Consider the following 21312-nt stretch of genomic DNA (forward strand, 5'->3'; position numbering starts at 1 on the left):
TAGACATAAAACCTTTTTAGAGAATTTTTCTACGCGTGCAAAATTTTATATTCAATTTTTTGTGTACCTTACGTTATTTTCTAAGAAAATACGAAAGTGCGATTTGATAAAATAAATATATATATATATCCTGTCTACGCAAATCGTTCAGCGCACATAAATCTCACAGCATGGGTTCTATGCAAAAATTCAAAATCCACAAAAAATTGGAAAAAAAACATAAGCGTGGCTTTGTCATGAAAAGTGATTCCCCCGGATCCAAAAAGTAAATAAAAATATCTGAAGTAGATCAAAAACTATAGAACTTCAAAGAAAAAATTGACTTTTTTTTAATAAATCATCAAAATTACAATTCTAGCAGCTTTGTGAAATTTTTTCTAAATCGTAAAAATATGTGTTACCTCATTTTCTCTGAAAACAAAATATGTCGCTCCAGTGAGATTTTGCGACTTAAGGCGCTTCAAACGATTCGCAGAAGTCTCGGTTTCGCATGATCCACTATACGTATAAGAGCATGAATTTTTCAACGTAATCTTTTAACACCTAACAGAGTTATTTTTCCTAAAAATGTTTTCGTTTTTTTTTTGCGATTGAAAATAAATTTTCGCCTGAAACCGGCAACACCGGCTGCTCATCGTACACAACAGCCACAGTGCTGCCGGTTAAAGGCGCAAAAATCATTCTATTTTCCATTACAAAAAAAAAACATTTTCTGGAGTAAGATCTCTTTCTAAACCTATATAATTGCCTTTAAATTATGTGGTAAAAACATTACGTTCAACAGTTCATCCTTTTAGGCGTATAGTGGATCAAGCGAAACCGATGCTCGTTCAAAGTGCCTTAAAGTGTAGAACTTTCCTGATTTGAGATGGATTCGATTCCATCATCTAGGATAAGAAGTGAATTAGGTATATTGCATACTATAAATTAAATTATTAATTAATTTTAGGCTATATTTTATGCAATGTACTATTGGAAGACGATTTTTTGTTCAAATTCAAGGTCTACCCTTTTTTTCTTACCATTTCTTGTTTTGAAAAATTTTCGGGCCTAGCAACATAAAATACACAGGTATATCAGGAGAGGGATTGGAGAAAATTAAAAAGTTTTTACAGGAGATAAGCACGAATACCTGCCACGGCTTCTCTGGATAATGTAGTTACGAGCTTTTTGTGGATTATTTTTGAGTTTCTGCTGGGCAGCTTATAAACTCCCTAGAAAGTTCCGGTGTCAGCATTACTTTCAGGGGAAATGAAAACTTTCGATGTAAACTATTCACAATCTCTTGAATAATAAATGAAGGGAATATTGCACTGGTTGGTTAAATATATACTATGATGTCCAAACCAATTTTGTTTAAAATTTTTTTAGCTTGCACAGTATAGAATCATGGTAGCCGTAGGTCAAGAATAACCGGAATATCGGGAAAAAGTCATGTAACTTAGGGAACTTTTAAAATAAAGTTCTGGGACTACTCTGATATATTATTATTGTTACTAATTTATTTAGCCTGTTTTTGTAGGGAATTAACTTTTTGTTGAAAATTAATTTTGGTGTTGAAAATTCAAATAAAATATTTCTTGATTTAAAAGTAAATAATTTTTTTTTAATTCGTTTCTTGGGTTAAAAAATTAATCTTTTTTTTTTAAAGGAAATTTCATCCTTTTGGGACAAAAATGCAACTTTTCAGTGAAAAGTATTCTTCATTGACTGAATATTTAACTAGTTTTTTAAAAATTCGTCTTCTTTGGTTGAAAAATTAAACTATTAGCTTGAAGGTTGAACCACTTTGTTAAAAATAATTTTTGTCTTGATGATTCATAATTTTATTTGAACATTACTTTTCTTTGGTTAAAAAATCGTTTCTGTTTTAGTTGAACATTGGTTTTTTACATTCAAATTTATTTATTTCAGTTGAATAATCATAATTTTCATTAAATATGGAACTTTTCGGTGAAGAGTTGAACTATTTAATTGAAAATTGACCTTTCTTAATAAAAATTTTAATCAACTTTTACTTTTTTATGAGAAATTATCTTTTATTCAAATTAAACTTTTTGAATTAAAAAAGTAATTGATGCAAATTCCTTTTACAAAAAAAAAGGAATCCAACGACCAAATTTGTACTACAAGGAAAAAACAAAAAACCTCCGACCGTAATCTAAAAAAAAAATTTCGGACTACAATAAAAAAGAGGAAAGAAAAATGACAAGGCAAGTAGATATTTTAGGTTTGCCTGAAATAAAAAAAAGGATGCGAACGTAGAGACATAGAAAACGGGTTGCTGAAAGGTGGATTTGAAATATGGTCGGGAGTAGATAGTGTATCGCATGGTAGACAAGGAGTAGGTCTGATTTTGAATGAAAGGGCGAAGCAGCATCTCGGAAATTATGATTTCGTATCTCCCAGTCTACTGTGGACTAGAGTGAAAGTAGGAATCGGAAGATTATTTATCATATCATGCTATGCGCCAGTTGATAGTAATCGCAGAGAAGTGAACGACGCCTTCTGGAACACTTTAAATGACACAGTAAATATTTGCGAACATGGGGAAAGGATAATTCTGTTAGAAGATGTGAACGGATGGGTGGGCACCCAAAATCAGGATACAGAAAGAGCACTAGGTAATTTTGGGGATCCAAGAACAAAGTATAACGGAGATAAATTAGTTGGTCTATGCTTAGAAAGGGGTATGTTTATTACAAATACTTGGTTTAGGCATAAAATGATCCACATGTACACCTGTTCTGCAGGAAATAGCCACAGTATAATTGCCTTTGTTGTTGCGGATGAAAGACTAAGAGAGTTAGTCAAAGATACAAGGGTCATGAGAGGTTCTGAATGCAACACTGATTATTACCTTCTGATATCTGAAATTAACTTAGGTAGGGGATGGAGAAAAAAGAGAACCAAGGAAACAAAAGAAACGCGAATAAAAATTGAGAACCTACAGAAACCGGATGTTCGAATAGTTTTCCAAAACAAGATAATTGAAAGCATAGATAAAGAAACCTGGGAAGCGCTTATAGAAAACAAAGATATAGAGGGCGCATGGACTAAGTTCCGGGATATCATTGTCAGATATGCGATCGAAGTGTGTGGTACCGCGGTTGTAGGAAGAATGTCTGGTGATGCATGGTGGAATGATGAAATTCAGGCTGCCCAAAAAGCAAAGAAAGAAGCGTACATGACGCTTTCATATCCTATTTTAGGGGAAAAATTAGTAGATAAAGCTATAGGACACCACAACTGCGATGTAGAAAACGATGCGTTATAATATTCAATTGAGAAAGTCTGTATAACTAAAGTTAGGGATATAATTAAGAACTTGAAAAACGGTAAGGCTGCCGGGGTATACGGTATTAACGCTGAAATGCTTAAACACGGTGGCGCGTGCATGCCACATAGACTGTGCGAATTCATAAATTTATGTTTCGAGATGGGAGACGTCCCAGACGATTGGAAAAAAGCGATTATCGTACCAATATACAAGAGAAAGAGAGATAAAAACGAGTACAATAATTACAGAGGCATTAGCTTATTAAGCACCGTAAGTAAAATATATTCAAAAATACTTATTCGTAGGGTAATGAAAATAACAGAAGAAAATACTTCGGCAGTCCAAAGTGCGCTTATGTCAGGAAGGTCATGTACGGATCAAATATTTATCTTATGGCAAAGTACAAAAAAAGTTTGAGAGCAGGAAAAAAATTTTTCTGTGCATTTGTTGACCTAGAAAAAGCTTTTGACAAGGTAGATAGAAGTAAACTTTGGGAAGTCCTGAAAGAGTACGCAATCAATGTATGGCTCCTACAAGCTATAAAAGCAATATGTATGGGTATCAAAGCGAGTGTGAGGGTAAATGGGAAATTGAGTATTTGTTTGGATATTATTCAAAGAGTTAGACAAGGATACGTTATTTCTACATTGTTGTTATGTTAGAGACAATCGAAGACTTGCAAAGAATGTTGAATAAACTAAATGCAAGCACGAAGAGCATCGGCCCTAAAATTAACGCAAATAAAACAAAAACTATGGTGTTCGAACAAAAGAATGAGAGATCACTATGCAATATTGTGTTAAATGATGAGAGAATCGAACAAGTTAATTAGTTCGTATATCTTAGTAGCTTATTTACTAAGGACGGGAAGATAGATGAAGAGTTAAATAGACGCATAAATGAAGGTAAGAAGGTTATTCGTAGAGCAGGGCCCCTTATCAGAAGTAAAAATGTATCAAATACAGCTAAAATGGCAATACATAATTATATATATATATATGTACGGATTGCATTATACGGTTACGAGGCATGGACCTATCAAGAAAAAGATAAGAATAAAATTAACGCAATTGACATGAGTTTCATGCGCATAATATTCGGGACGTAAAAGAAGCTAGAGAAGTATGCCAGGACAGAAAAGTATGGCGGCAAATAGTTAATAAAAAGAAAGTCAATTGAGTGAAAGGCGCCTGAAACAACAGACCTTGGAAACTAATGGACCCAAGTCAGAAACCTCACATAACGACTTTGTGAGGCTCTTAAAATGGGGTGATTGCTAGAAAGATTGATCAGCAACCTGGGTCGGAGCAGTATTGCGGAACGAACGTGTTACTTAAATAAATAACACGAGAATTCTGGTTCAACCTAAAAATTCTATATCCCTTCCTCATATTAATCCCTTCCCCATTGGGGGAGTCATGCCTACCCGGACTCGGACTTCACCTCAGAGGTACGGGGTTCGATCCCTGAGCCGGTACCTCTGGAAATTTTTCAATGTACCTTTACCGAGGTTCTGGTGGCGCGGAACCCACTTTTAGCTTTAGGTCCCCCTATCGCGTACTTGACTGCAACCCAGTCCGTCAAATATTCTTTTTTTTAATAACCAACTACATCCCCTTCCTTCTTTTTTTTCTTTTGTCTTCTTTATTTTTATTACTATCAAATTTCAATAAAATAACATTCAAAATAAAAATTAAAAATTAAAAAACACAATTGAATTGCAGTTGGTTGTCTGTTCATTTTTCTTCTTTCTTTTTTATTGTTGTCCGGAAATTATTTTCTTCAATTTTTTCAGATTACAATAGGAGCTTTTTTGTTTTTTCGTTGTGGTCCAAATTTAATCGTTGGATTCTTTTTTTTTATAACAGGAGTTTTCATCAGTTTGATTATTTAACGTTAAATAGGATTTTTAATTTGGATTTTTATCTTACCTAAATTTCTTAAATTTAAAAAAATAAACTGTGAAAGCGGATTAAAAATTCAACTACTTTGTTTAAGATTTGATTACTTTCTTAAACATTCTTTCTTTTTAGTTGAAAATTAAACTTATTGTTCAAAAAGTTAATGATTTTATAGAACATTCGCCTTTATTAATTTTGACGTTAATTTCGTTTTTGTCTACATGGACTACAATCAATATTTTAAAAATATTGATTTGCCTTTTTTGGTGCAAACTTAATCTTTTTGCTTGAAAATTCGTCTTTTCTGTTGATGAGTTATTTTTTTATGTTGAAAATTCAACTATTTTGATGAAAATTGTACTAATTGTTGGAAAATCTAATTATTTTGTTAAAAATTCCACTATTTGATATATTTTGTAAATTTAACTATTCTAAAGGAAATTAGTCTTTTTGGATTGAAAATTCACCTATTTTTAATGTAAATTGAACTGACTGCTACATAATTCAAACATTTAGTTTAAAATGCAATTGTTTTTGTTTTGTCCAAAATCCTTTTTTGTTGTTGAATATTATACTTTTTGTTTGAAAATTGATGTATTATATTCAGCATTTCCCGTTTTTGGTAGAAAATAAATCTTTTTGATTACAATTTTTTTCTCTTGATAATTAATCTTTATATGTTGAAAATTTAAACATTCTTTTTAAAATTATAATGATATTTTGAAAATTTAATTCTTTTATACAAAAATTGAATTATTTGGTTGAAAATTAAACTACTTTATTGAACCTCTAACTATTTTAGTTGAAATCCGCCTTTTTCGATAGAAAATTCGTTCTTTTGAATTGAAAATTCACCTATTTTTGATAAAAATTCAACTAACTCCTGGAAAATGTAATCATTTAGTTTAAAAAGAAATTGTCAAGGAAATTGTAAACTTGGTCAATGAAAATACAGGAAAAGTTGGGGAATTTTGAAAATCGGCCACCATGTATATTCTGTTTGAATATTTACATATAGAAAATCCAATCTTACTAAGTGAACCTAACTTCCCCTTTCTACAGAAAATCGACATGCACGAACCTTTATTTTCATCCCAAATAGCCCAACTCTGCAGCTGGATTTTTATTAGAAGTGCTTGCAACCACCTGAACTTTTTCGCCAAAGAAGTGGAAAAATGCAGAAAACTAAATCTCCGGAGCACAGCCGGTTATCCACATTCTTTATGTGTGTCTAATAATCTACTTAAAAGCATTTCAAACCGAAAAAAACACAAAGAAGCAAGAATCCTGTATGGTCACCAATCCGGGCTAAACCCGCGCGTCAATGCTTAACATTTGAAATATAGACGAATCGAGAATCAGCACCCAGCTACTGGCGTCAGTCTCGATGTTAATGCTCTTTCGTTTTTTTTGCTTTTAATTTTTAATTGTAGATCTGTTTCTATCTATTCCTATTCAATTTGCTGAACGCAAATGCGTTATCTGGCTGAGTTACTATTCAGCATTTGTAGTAGATCGAAAATGCTTGTGCATACCGAAAGCGCCATTATCAGCGGCTATTTGTGATGCTTGTTCAGTCGTGCAGAGGGTTCAATTATTATAATGGCATCTACATTAGCCTTTTGTACCGAGTAATTACATTATACTTTCGACACGATTAGGTTTCGTCCTATGCCAAGCAAGAATAAATTACCCAGGCTATCAGGAAAGCCATGCAGGTAAAATCAACGTTGTTACAGCTTGTAGTGTCGAAAATTCGTATCGGAAAACGAAAAATTTAGTTTTTTAAATTCGAGACTTTATATAATTAGAAAATTTGAAAATTAGCTTATAATTTTAAGACCATTATATTGAATTATATTGATTTCATAGATACATGCAAATATTTTGAATTTTTTAAAATAATCTACTGGGAATATGTACAGTTTCGCTAGTTTATTATAAACAATATTTCTTTAGTTTTCACGAATTCAATTAATATTTTTAATTTAGAAAGCTTTAAAAAATTATATTACAAGATATTCCATAATATTTTAGCACCATCAATTAAATGAATAATTTATTAATACTAAAAACATCATTATTTATTTTCTGAATTTATCTCTAAATTTCATGACATTAAATACTTATTCGAATAAATTGTTATATTATCTTCTTATATTTAAAATGCAGTGCACACTTAGGTAAAATAAATGTGGATACTATATTAAATTCAATTTAAACGGCTTCAAATTGACAACTTTTTAAATAAAATTATTGTATTGTGAACAAGATACATAAATTTGTAACCAATAATTCAATTCTCAACGAAAAAGATTACTATTCTAATAAAAAAGACCCTTTATCTTTAAAATATATAAATTCGCAACCAAATAGTTAAATTTCGAACTTAAAAGTATCGGTTTTCAACCAAAAATGAAATACTTAAATTTTGAGTAAAAAAATTAATTTTACAACAAAATAAAAAACAAATTTTCAATCAAAGTGATGATGTTTGAACTGAAATTATTAATCTTTAACTGGAAATAACAAATTTTTCAAACAGATAAAAATGAATTTTTAAGAAAATAGTTGAACTATCAAGCAAGTAGTTTTATCTTTGTTTAAGGATGAATTTTCAACTTGTATGATAAAATTGAACCAGAAGACTTAAATTTTCAAACAAAAATATGAATTTAATAAAGAGAAGATTACTTTTCTTACAAAAAAGACACCATTTTTCTACAATATACATGAATTTTCAACGAAATAGTTTCATTTTCAACTATAAACAAATAATTTTAAACTAAATAGTTGTTCCAAATAAAAAAGATAAATTTTTTTCAACGAAACTGATGTAGTTTTAATTAAAATGAGATGCAGATCATGTCATATGCGGCAAGTCTCTCTGCGGTATGTCACATGTGAGGCATGTCACATCTGTAGCATGTCTCTTCTGCCAGTGGTATCTCTCCCTTCCAAAAATGTTTAATGTCGAATTAGAAATGACTGAACTGCAGCAGGCCTCCCGGGACTAATTGTCACTTCTGCGGCATCTCCTACCAGTGAAAAGTCTCCCCAGTGGCATCTCTCATCCGTGGAAAAATGTTCAAGTCCACATCAAAGTGGCAAAAATGTGGCAAGTCTCTCACGACTGATTGTCACACCTGCGGCATCTCTCGCCCGAGGCAAGAATCCCCAGCGTCATCTCCCATCCGGGAAAAATTTTGCAATCCACATCAAACTGGCAAAAGTGCGGCAAGTGTCCCAGGATTAATTGTCACATTCGCGGCATCTCTCATCAGAGGCAAGTCTCCCCAGTGGCATCTCTCCCCCAAGACAATTTTGTAAGAAGTTCTAAAAATGGCAAAAGTGCGGCATGTCTCCCCAGGGGCATCTCTCCCCCAAGAAAATTTTTTAAGGGCTTATAAAAATGGCGAAAGTGCGGAAAATCTCCCCAGCGGCATCTCTCCTCCAAGAAAAGTTTGTAAGTAGTTTTAAAGGTGGAAAAAGTGCGGTAAGTCTCCCCAGCGGCATCTCTACCCCAAGAAAATTGGGTTAAGACATCTAAAAATGGCAAAAATGCGGCAAGCATGTTTGCCATTTTTAGAAGTCCTTACAAAATTTTCTTGGGGGAGAGATGCTACTGGGGAGACTTGCCGCTGATGAGACATGTCGCGAATGTAACAATTCATCCTGGGAGACTTGCCGCACTTTTGCCAGTTTGATGTGGACTTGAACATTTTTCCACTGATAAGAGATGTCACTGGGGAGACTTTTCGCTGATAGGAGATGCCGTAGATGTGACAATCAGTCGCGAGAGACTTGCCACATTTTTGCCACTTTGATGTGGACTTGAACATTTTTCCACAGATGAGAGATGCCACTGGGGAGACTTTTCGCTGGTAGGAGATGCAGCAGATGTGACAATTAGTCCAGGGTGGCTTAGCGCAGTTCTGTCATTTTTAATTGGACATGAAACATTTTTGGAAGGGAGAGATGCCACTGGGATAATATTAACTTGTGAGAGATGCCGCAAAAAGGTCAATTTCACAGTGAGAAATGCCACGAGGGAGAGAAGCCGCTGGGCAGAGATGCCGCAGTTATGACATACCGCAGATGAGGCACGTCGTCGATGTGACATGCCGCAGAGGTGACATGCCGCAGAGGTGACATGACACAGATGTGACATGTCGCAGAAGAGACATGCCTCAGATGTGACATGCCGTAGGTGGGACTTGCTGCATGTGACCTGATTCCAAATCGTCTTGTAAAATTATTTATGCAGTGTTTAATAGTAAAGTATAGTTCAATTTAGAAAATAATTATTATGTATATTCACAGTTGATCAAATTTAAAAAAATTTTTATTCAAAATTTCAAAATATCAAACGTTTCGATTTTGTATTTTTTTTAGCCTGTAAAACTCCATTCTAAAATTTTTTAAATAAAAAATGAACGTTTCAAAATTAAATCTAAAACGGAAAAATTTTAAAGTAAAAGATTTTCGAATTACTCATTATAAGCTGGCTGATATCAGAATGGAAAAAGATAACAATTCAACTAATTATTTAAAAAGCTGTTGAAATCAAATTTGTAAAGATTTTTTTCTACAAATTTGTCAAATTCTCGGTCAAAAAATATAGTTAAATTTTGTTTTAGCTAACCGAACATAGTTATTCTACGCTTACCGAATTTCGATGAACCTTGTACGGTTAATAAATTTTGAAATTTTCTGCAATTTTTAACAAATTAAAAAAAAATGAAAAATAACCAAATTGCAACTAAAAGTTTGTGGTCTTATAAAATTATTTATCAATTATTTAGGAAGTAGGCTCAACAGCAAAGTACAATTTAAGATGAAATTCGAAATTTAAATTGTTATGATAGCAGATTTAAAGTACTTTATAACAAATATATTTTTCTCCACAGAAACTATGATTTGAAATATGAAGCGGTATTCAAATTCAAAGTTTTGGAAAAATTTCAATTCAAGGTAACAAATATTTACTATACTAGTAAATTTTTAAATAAATTATGGAGCAATAATGAATGCTAATGAAAATTGTTATCATATGAACGCACCTGCTAATTGAATACGCCCGATGAGCTCGTTCCGACCAATGTTGTCAAAATCCATAACCATAACGTCCAACGAACACTCCCTAATTTTCTCCCATGGGACATTGAAGGAAAATGACTCGTTGAATATTGGATTTAGCGTGCACTTGAATATTGGCGTTTTGCGTTTCTCGATTCGTTTTTCGCCAAACTGCAGCCATACTTTTACATATGGATCTGAAAATAATTGAATCGAAAAAATGCATCAACAAGCTTATTCTAATGTCAAAGGGTGAGTATCAAGGTTCACTTGCACAAATAAATTGAAGGGCAGGAGATCTCTTCATTAGATTTTAATGACGCTCAAACTCAAACTGTACTATCTAGTTGGTGTGTAATTAAAAGAGTTTTTATTCCCCTTAATTAAAAATGTGATTAAAATCCACCCCCATTCTTGAGTTTTTTATGTGAAACAATGCCATTTCGCCTGTTCAAATGAAAAATTTATGCAGGAACATTTTATCATAAAATTAAAATACTTTATTTTTCTTTTAAATTAAATAGTAGAAAAGGAGGTAATTGTTCAATTTGATGGCCTCGGTATTTTGCAGTAAACGCTAAAATAAAAAAGTTTTGTTAAATGAAAGAGAAATTATTTAAATCAAAGACATTCTAATATTGATATACGGCCAAAGAAACATTTGTTTCATTTAAAGAAATTTTCTTGTTAATTTTTTAAATTTGATTCAAAGAAATATTTCGTTCATTTGAATGAAAATTTGCTTTAAATTAGAGAAATATTTTGTTACTTCAAAGCAAATATTTAGTTATATTATAGAAATATTTCATTGCTTTAAATAAAAAATTTCTTAAAATTAAAGAAATATCATTTTTTACTTTATCTTTATATCTCTTTAAATAAAATAACTGCTGTGGTTGAATCAATAGAATAGGTTAGTTTAAAATCAATAAAAATTTTCTTTGAATCCAATAATAAATTATAAATAAATTGGCTTCCTTATGATCCAAATAATTTAATTCAATTTCAAAGTGTAATAGTTTTAATTAATTATAATTAATTACAAGCAAAACAAACAAAAATGATCGTTTTTATTTGCATGGGAATATTTTTTCATTAATCGGATTCGACAAATCTAGTTCCAAGAAACTTGCATGCTCTATTTGTTCAACTAAGGAAAAAGTAACGTAGAATATTCAAAATCATTTGTCCTGCACAATCGTGAGGCGCATTAGTAATGCGGATTAAGATCATTTTTCTTTGACTCAAAGAAATAATTTGTTATTTTAAATCAATTACTCTATATGAATTATTTCTTTCATTGTTTCTAGTAACTTTTTTGAATCCAAATAATTTTGTTTTAAAGCAATCAAATCATTTTAACAAATAGTTTCTTCAATTTGAAGAAACTGCGTAACGTCATTTACTAAAATCAAATAAATTTTATTTTAATACAAAAATATTTGTATGTTGAATCAAAAAAACCTAGTCAAAAAAGCGTTTTTTTTATTTAATAAGAACTTTTTTTGTGAGTTTTGACAACTTTTGCAAAAGCCTTTCGCTTTATTTGAAGATGCAGTTTACATTTTGAGAATGAAAAATTTTTTGAGTGTGAAAAAAACTTTTGAAATAATGTATGGAGCTTCTAAAATTTAAATTGAAAATATGATTTTCTCACATATACAAACTAAAAATGTAAAAAAATTGACAAATGTAAAGCGATGGAGCGAACTTTTCTCTTATTAAATCCTAAAAATGAAATAAGACATCTTTCGAATTCTAACAAGTACATTTTCTGACCGGAGACATTTTATTTCTTAAAAGGAAGTGTCCACACAAATAAAAAAAATCTAGCTATTTGTACTTGAATGTCTGTAAAAATAGCCTCTGTTTCAGCTTTATTTTTACAGAAAAAATCCGGTTATTATATAAAAATTAAGAAGATTTGATAGTGAATATGATAATATATACAGTTTTTAAAGTTTTTCCCATATATTTCTAATTCTGACTAAAAATAGATTGTAAATGAAATGTATTCCTATAAAAATCAATTTAAGGGTAAAAGTATATTTGGTCAATTTCTAATATCTTTTAATCTAGGAAACATACATTTTTGCTAAAATCACTAGTAACTTTTAGGTTACTTTATCAGAGGCTGAGGTTTGTTCTTGAAGCACAATGTAATAAATGAAAATCTTTTTTTTGTACAAATATACATATTTTAGGTGCTCAAATATTGATTTCATTTCGGAGAATTTGGAATACTTCATCCAGTAACCAGAATTTTCGTGAAAACATTCAAATAAGTTGAAACCCTTTTTATTTTAAAGATTTAAAAGAAACATAAATTTTATTTTCAGATTCTTCAATTGAATCAGAAGAGACAAAATTAGTTTATTATTCAAATATATACTTAAAATCGAAAAAAATCTCTTTGGACTCTGAAAATTATTAGCAAAAGCCTTTGAGCTGAAAACTTTCTAGTTTAAAAAATGTATGAATATTGAGAAGACTTCATCGCTAACATTCTCAACGATTTAATTTCCAAAGATTTAATTTCCAAAATTTAAACTCCCTTATGAAATTTCGAATAAATCCGTCCATATCCTAAAATTGTGTGAAAATGTCCGAGGTAGATATAAAAATTTCTTTTTGGATTCATGGTAGAAATTTTCAAATAATTCATCGAATATTATAGAAATGTTCAAAAAGTAAAACTATAAATCATGGAAGTTTAATCATTTAAAAGTTCTTAAAAAACTGGTAAATTACTTTAATATTTTCACTTAAATTTATAGAGCAGAACATATTTTTATCTTGTAAACTCTTTACAATGAAAAAAGACTTTTCTCGACCTCTAAAAATGACTAGTTAAAGTTTCTGACCAGGACCCTTTTTTTAAAGCTATAATAATAAAAAGGTTTGATCGTTTATATGCTAAAATATTACGCCTTTGAATGTTTGTCTCATATACTGTATTTTACACGTCAGTTGAAAGACAAACAATTTCAAATTTTTTCGAAAAAGATAGTAAATTGCAAAAGTATCTACATTTAAATTTCAAATGAAGGGTAAAATTATATTTTCCCAATTTCTGATACAGTGAGACCCTTCAATAGCCCTCCCTTCTATAGCCTGTCCGAGAATTGACGCCGCTCCGCAGTCAGGTGTAACAGCAGCTGCGCGGGGTATGCAAATTTAGGGATATTAATTTTTTCTAAAATCATGAATTATTTTTAGGTTACTTTATCTGAGGCTGATGTTCCTTTTAAAGCTAAGTTTCCATTTATCAAATAAAAATTATATTTAAATGAAAATCAAGAAATTTGAATGCATAAACGTTCAATTTATTATTCCTTTCGGAAAAAATGAAATGGTTTATCCAGTAATTTATATTTTCCCTCGAAAATTAAAATAATATAATTTTTTAATTTCAAAAGTTTCAGGGAAACTTTTCACATTATTTTCAGAACTTTTAATTGAATTAGTAGATAAAGAATTGGTATGTTTATAACTACCTAATTATAACTTAAAAGAATCCGTAGCACCGGAAAATTATTATCAAAAATTGATGAACTGAAACTTTGTAATGTAATTTTTAATTTTAATCGAGTTTATAAACCTTATAACATTAAAATAAGTTAAAAAGGCTTTTAATATAAAAGATCTAAAGCAAATGTTCCCATTATTTTCAATTTTTCCAATTGAATTAGTATAGAAAAGCGCCGTGATTTTTCAGATACTAATGACATTTTTTTTTAAACTCTGGTCTCTGAAGACCTCTGTATACTTGTGTAATAAGACGTATCAGAATGTTTAATTTTTAACTTTAAACTAAATATTTGCGCGAGCAACATACGTATTTATGTAGTGTATGAACTTTACAGATTAATTCTAATAATAAAAATGTAGGTTTAAATTTCAATCGAGTTTATGAAAAACATATTTTTGATTACTAAACATTTTTTAATAAAAACGATGAACTTAAAAAAACAAATAATTTTCCCCAAATCAGTTCCAATTTTTCAAATGAAAATATGGATTTCTAACGAAACAGACGAATTTTCTAACAAAAAGGTTTATTTTCTAAAAGAATGACGGATTTTCAACCAAATAGTTCAATTTTAAAATAAAAAAGACTTTTTAGTCATGCAAGAAAATTTTTAAAATGTTTTCGATAAGTCCACAAAGTATAATTGTTTTATTATTCAGGATTATGAAGAATTTTAGGAAAAATTCGAGTAAGTTTAACAAATAGTTACATTTTTTTTAAGTTTTGGAATATAAATATCCTTTAAACTAACTGAAACTATTCCTACAATTTTAAAAAGATATTTCAAAATTTTAAAAAAATCTGTTGAATATTCCAGGTATTTCAGAAATTTCTAAAAATCTTTTAGAATTTTCCCTTAAAATGTATTTCTGAAAATAAGCAATCAGTTTAAATTTTCCAATGAATTTTCAGAAATTGTTTATATTATCTTGAAACTTTTTAAATTGTTATTGTTGGATATATTATTTAGATAACCTTATATTTTTAATAAACTTGAAATTGCCAGACTTTCTTTTTTAAACGGGAAAAAATAAAAGCTCTATCCAATCATGAACGAGGGTTTTCCGACGACAATAATTTCGAGATATTAATCGAAAATGGCGTCATGCTCTTTTTAATAATTGGAAAATATAGCAATTTTTCTGAACTCTTAATGATTATAATGCGTTGAAATTTGTGTAAATTAAAAATGTAAGAAACCTTTATCTATTAATAAATAAAGGTTCTCGTTTTTATTTGATTTATCAAAACTTTTACATTTTTTTAAAGATGAATTTTATTTTTATAAGATGAAAAAGTTTCTAAGTCACCAAAAAATACATTTTTTCAAAAGAGAAGAATTTTCTACAAAAGAGATTAATTTTTGAACACAAAAATATTATTTTTAACAAAATAGATGATTTTTGAATAATGATATTAATTTTTTACAAAAAAGACTAATTTAAAAAAATTAGAAGAATTGTCAACCAAAACAGGTACATTTTCGAACCAGAAAGATGAATTTTCAACCAAATAGTTACATTTTTAACAAGCAAAAAAAGTTGTTCAGCCAAGAAAGCATAAAATTTTCATCCAAATTATCATTTGATGGGATACACGATTTTGCATATAAAATAAAAATTGAAAAGAATTATTTCTTTTTTAGGTTAATCTCTTTATTTGTTTTTGAGGTTTTGGAAATATAATTTTCGTTAGATTCTTGAGAAAAAGCGAAAAGATTTTTCAAGATTTTATATTTGTCGCAAAATTATATTCTAAACTTTTTATTTCACAGGGTTTTGGAAGATTTTCGGAAAAATTCGAGTCAATTTAATAGATATTTGGGGCTTTTAAAACCTTAAAAAGTAACTATCTTCTATATTGACTAGAATTATTCATAAAATTTTGAAAAATCTCGGAAAAAGAACAAAGTTACCCTTAAATCTTTAAGATTTATTTATCCATTTGTAAAAAATTTCTGAAATGTTTTTAAGCCTCTCTATTTTCTTCAAAAATTAATTTTTCGAAATGAAAGGACATTCAAAATTTATCCAGTCAAAATCTTTGAAAATTTAAATTTCGTTTCGAATGTTTGTGAATCTTTTCAAATTTAAAATTATTTTTTAATTTTCGAAATATGTAAACCTTCTAAATATCTTTTAAAATTATTCGAATTTTAAGAAAATTGGCTTTAAATTCTGAAAATAAAAAAAATTGAATTTAAATGGAACGTAATTCTTCCAGATTCTGATTGAAAAATTTTGGAAATTCTCTTAAAATTGGGGTTTAAAAATAAAAAGCAGTTTAAATTTACCCAGGCATTTTAAGGAATTTCTTTATTGTCTTAAAATCTCTCAAAATCATTAAGAAACGTCAAAATTTGTTTCCCAAATCTTCAAAAATGTTCGGTTTTTCGAACTTTTTTCAAATGTTTCCAACTTTTAAATAATTTTTAATCTTTTTGAAACTTCTAAATGCCTTCTAATGTGACTCGAATTTTTTATAAATCTTTGTTAACATACTAATTAAATAATTTGGCTTAAAATCGTCTACATTCTTTTTCGAAATCTTAGAAAATTATTTTATATGTTTTGAAATCGTCAATTTTCTCTTAGACTTTATTTTATTAAATAAAGTCTCAGTTTCAGTTTTGCCAGGAATTTCAAGACATTTTTTTGTCATCCTGAAAACTTTCAAAATCCGTCCGAAGCTCCAAAAGTTTTATTTCAAAATATTAAAAAATTTACGCGATCTCAAACTTGTTAAAAATGTTTTCATGTTTGAAATTTATTTAGAATCTTTTTAAAACTTCTCAATGTCTCTCAAACTTGATCGAATTTTTTACAAAACTTTTTAATCTTGCTAATTGAAAAAATTGGCTTTGAAATCGTCTAAATTCTGTTTAGAAATTTTAAGAAATAATTTTTAATGTTTTCAGTTAGTTGTCAATTATCTCTTTAAATTTATTTGTTTTATTAAAAAAAAAGTTTGAATTTTACAAGGAATTTGATGACATTTTTTAATCCTCCTGAAACATTAAAAAATTCTAACAAAAAGCTTTGTTTTAGAAACCTTAAAAAATCTACACATTGGATTTTGAATATCAAAATACTCGGCATCTTTGTCCCATTGCTTATTATTATTAAATATGTATATTATTTATATACCCTTACATTCGTGATAAGCCTGAAGTTTTCTGACTTTTTATTTTAAATGGGAAAAAGAACACACAGCTTCATCCAATGGTAAGTGCGGGTTTGCCGACAACAATAATTTAAAATTGTTTCGAGGAATTTCGAGATGGTTCGAGAAATAATCGAAAATGACACCATGCGCTTTTTAATAGTTAGCATTTTAAGACATTTTTTCATCCTCATAGCAGATTTAAAAATCATAACAAAAAGCTTTTTTTTAGAAATCTTAAAAAATCTAAACATTTTATTTTGAATATCGAAATATTGGGCAGCTTTTTTCCATTGATTATTATTATTGAATATGTATATTATTTATATAGCCTTAAATTTCTCAAAAGCCTACATTTTTCAGACTTTTAATTTGCAATAGGAAAAAAAAACTGATAGCTTCATCCAATCATAAACGCGGGTTTCCCGACCACAATAGTTTCAAATTGTTTATTTTTTGGTCCCTTATATCCATACGCGGAAAACCTGGAAATGCAGGGGAAATTGTTTTAATGAGGGAATTTTTTTCGAGGGCTTGTTCAATTTCTTTTTCTTTAATTTAAATATAAAAGAAAAACAAAGATTCTTTATTTGTAAAAGTATCATTATATTACTTCAATTCACTTTTTTTCATTTATTATTTCGCTTGAAATTAATTGTTCTAACCGAAAATTTACTGTTATATTATTGATTCAAAATTGATTGTTTTTGGGTGAAATGTTGCGTTTTTTTTGGAGATTCAAGTGTTTCTGATTAAAAATTAAAATCTTTTGTGGTTGAAGTATCAAATGCTTGATTATCTTTAAAACCGCATCTTTTTCGAATACAAATTTAATTTCTTGGTTGAAAGTTATACCCATTTACTACAAAATTAATTTTGTAAGTCGAAGATTCATAATTTTAATTTAAAATTCATCTTTTTGGTTGCTAAATGAGATATTTTGTTGAAAATTCGTTATTTCGTTGGTTGAAAATTAATTTTGTTCACTGAAAATTTCACTATTCAAGTTGAAATTTTAACTAATTTGTTACCATTTTTCTTGTTGTCGAAAATTATTATTTTTTAAACTTTCGGTTTAAAATTGTACTATTCAAGTGAGACATTCATAATTTTAGTTGAAAATCTATAAATTTCTTTGAAAATGTAACGATTGCTTTCAAAATTATTTTTTTGGGTAAAAAATGTATCTTTTTTATTTGGAAATCTGTGTAATTTTATAAAAATTCATCATTTTTAGTAGATGACATTGTTCTTGGTTGAAAATTCCTTTTTTTTCTAACTTAAAATGAAATTATATCAATTAAATATTCTATCATTTTAATTGAAAATGCGTCTCTTCATCTTTTCAAGTTGAAAATCCAAGTATTCGATAAAAATTCGTTATTTATAGTAGAAATTAATCTTCTTAGTTGAAAATTGAACTTTTTGCTTGAAAATTCAACTATTTTAGTTCAAGATTTATACTTTTAGTTGAAAATTAATTAGGTTGATTCAAAATAAATTTTTTTCACTGAAAATTTAAATATTACATTTTTTATTAAAATATGATTTTTTCCCTTGAAATTCAACTATTTAATTGAAAATTTTTCTTTTTTATTTGAAAATTCAACTATTTCGTTGCAAGTTCATGTCTTTTATTGAGCAACAAATGCAGCGTTTTGGAAGATACTTGTCCTTGTGGTTTGACGATTCATCCTTTTGATTAAAAATTCCACTTTTTCGTTGAAAATTCAAGTATTAAAGTTAAATATTCATCAATTTAGTTGAATAATATCCTTTTAGTTATAAATTAAAACTACTTAATTAAAAGTTAAACTGCTTTGTTAAAATTCCATCTGTTTGTTTAAAAATTCTTTCGATTTTTGGTGAAAAAATAATTTTTTTACTGAAAACTTAATTATCCCATTTTTGGTTGAAAATTCATCTTTTTAGTCAAAAATAAAACTACTAGGTTAAAATTTAAACTTCTTTGTTGAACGTCACTCTCTTTGGTTTAAAATGTATATTTATTTTAGTTAAATAATTCTTCTCCTTTTAAATAATTTGAAAGATTGTATCCACCAATTTTGAATTTTCGCTGAAACTTAAAAATAAGTCTAAAACCTTTTTATTTCAAAAGTTTCAAGGAAACAAAAGTTTTTTTCAGATATCTGCTTAATTTTAACTAAAATTTATAGGTTTGTTTATATATTCAAATTTCATAATGTATCTCTTTAATTTGAATCAAGTTTATAAAAAGCTAATTTTTCTTCTTGAACTAACTAAATAAAATTTTTTATCTCAAATTGTACGCTTCATTTAAAAATGAAAATTTTTATTTTTGGAAACTGATGCAGTTGAATTCTGTTGACTTTTTCCTGCCTACTCTAGGGTAGTTTCCCCTAAATATTTCATGAAAATGGAAAATATACGTTCGTTGTCTTTTGTAGCCTCTATTTTATGAGGATATATAATATTTCCCTCATTTATGAAGGGTAGCTCGTAAAACAGCTTAAAAGGTGTAACAAGCACTTGCTTTGAACCAATCCTTACACAACCTAAACCAGGATCATCACAGGCTAGACTTTATATAAACATTTTTTTTTCTCGAAAAATTCACTTAAAAATATTCACTATAGAAATATTCTTTATAGAAATTAAATCAAAAGTGTAAACAATGAAAAGTGATAATTATAGTTACCTGACTTTCCATTAATATCTTTTGCTTTGAGATTTCTTGCTTTTAAAAGCGATAATGTTAGCACGGAATTACTGGGGTGGTAGCATAGAGAGCACAGAAGTTCGCCGCATTTATCCTTTGCAGGCGGTTTAAGGGCTTTCCAAAATGAAGGCTTCTCTGAAAGGTCGACCTGCACATTTCAAAATTCTCAATTAATGTCATGCATTTCCTTGTCTCTTGATACGAGTTTCAATTCGAAATTAAATCCCAGTCACTGTTTTACTTCCGCTAATGGACGAAAAATGAAGAAGCGCTTTAATAATAAAAAATTTGTATAAAAAATTGATATGACTATAGTCAAATACTTAGCGCAGAATCTACTATCAAGAAAAAAAGTTCGAACAAATTTATGCCTACATAACAAAATGTGCTAAAAAATTTATTTCAATTCTGTAAATTATTAAATGATGAATTACCTGAAAACTATGTAAGGTATGAAAAATTACTAAAGAAAGTAATGTAGTTACGGAGGTACATTGATAAAATTGTGTCTTTTCAAAGTTTTGTGTCATAGAAACAAAAAGGAACGTAATGAAAGTTTTGTTTCTTTTCGTTCTTTTCTACATTAAATATAATCACTATATAATTTTGATATTATGACTTCGCAGCCTCTTTATCTTTTGACACGTTTTTAGTCTCCGTTTATATTTTATCCAAACTATTTTTTATTTATCGGAATAATCCATAAAAGTTTCATTCGAATCACTCAAATATCTAATTTTCAATTTAAACAAAATGAGAAAGTTTTTTGAGATAAATTATTTCCGATATTTGAATCAGAGAAGGTTTTTATTGAAAAATGCTCCGAGGAAATTTAAGGAAAAATTTTTCTTTGCCCCAGGAGCACTTTTTTAAAAGCGGAAACTCAATCTCTAGCTATTAACTTCCGCGCTGCTGAAGCAAAGTAAAAAAAAATTGGTTAAAAATAAAATCAGTTTTTGAGAAAATGCAGAGGGAAGTATATTTTCGCTGGAGGGGCACGTTCTTTTACGTTTGGACGTTGATAAAAATCTAATTTTAAATTAAAAAGAAAAAGTTAAATTTTACTTTTCAACTTTTGAGTTCCTTGATCAACCTAAAAACAAGTTCGATTTAACGGTTTTTGTGCATGCTCTGGTCAGAATCCAAAAAAATAGTTTTACACAAAAAGTATTAAAATTAGCCAAATTTTCGCTGCGAATATAGACTTAATTCGAAAAATAGCAGGCCCAAAGTATCAAACAAAGGTGTAATTCTAGTTTTTATGAAGTAAAATGAGGTGATTCAATTTTAAGCTTAGGGCCTAATATTCCAACGCTCTTAATATTAATTTCATTACAAGGAGGATATTTATTATAATTAATGAAAGTTGATGTCTTAATTTCAGAATACACACACACACACACACACACACACACACATATATATATATATATATATATATACAACATTTGCATTTTTTATCAAAAATTCAAAATTTCCAACCAAAAACGCTTTTTAAGACTGATTTACACTTTGTATTTAATTTTAAACGTTCTTACAACTCAGATTATAAATACACATTATATAGGAATTCAGAGTCAATAATTATATCTCTGCCGAGTGGGTGGTCCAAATTTATAACTAAAAAAATTTGATTTTTCGTAATCGATCCCCTCCA

General features: G+C 28.8%; 1 protein-coding gene across 1 annotated transcript in view; it reads right to left on the reverse strand.

The window, feature by feature from the left end:
- LOC117177185 (synaptotagmin-7) overlaps positions 1-21312 on the reverse strand; it is an 858402-nt gene that overhangs the window by 9438 nt on the left and 827652 nt on the right. The window contains exons 9-10 of the mRNA XM_033367709.1: positions 19635-19803; positions 10245-10457 (exon numbers count right to left, since the gene is read on the reverse strand). Coding sequence (XP_033223600.1) covers positions 10245-10457; positions 19635-19803 — 382 coding nt within the window. The remainder of the gene's footprint in view (positions 1-10244; positions 10458-19634; positions 19804-21312) is intronic.

This window comes from Belonocnema kinseyi, chromosome 7 (assembly GCF_010883055.1).
Source record: "Belonocnema kinseyi isolate 2016_QV_RU_SX_M_011 chromosome 7, B_treatae_v1, whole genome shotgun sequence".
Lineage (NCBI taxonomy): Eukaryota > Metazoa > Arthropoda > Insecta > Hymenoptera > Cynipidae > Belonocnema > Belonocnema kinseyi.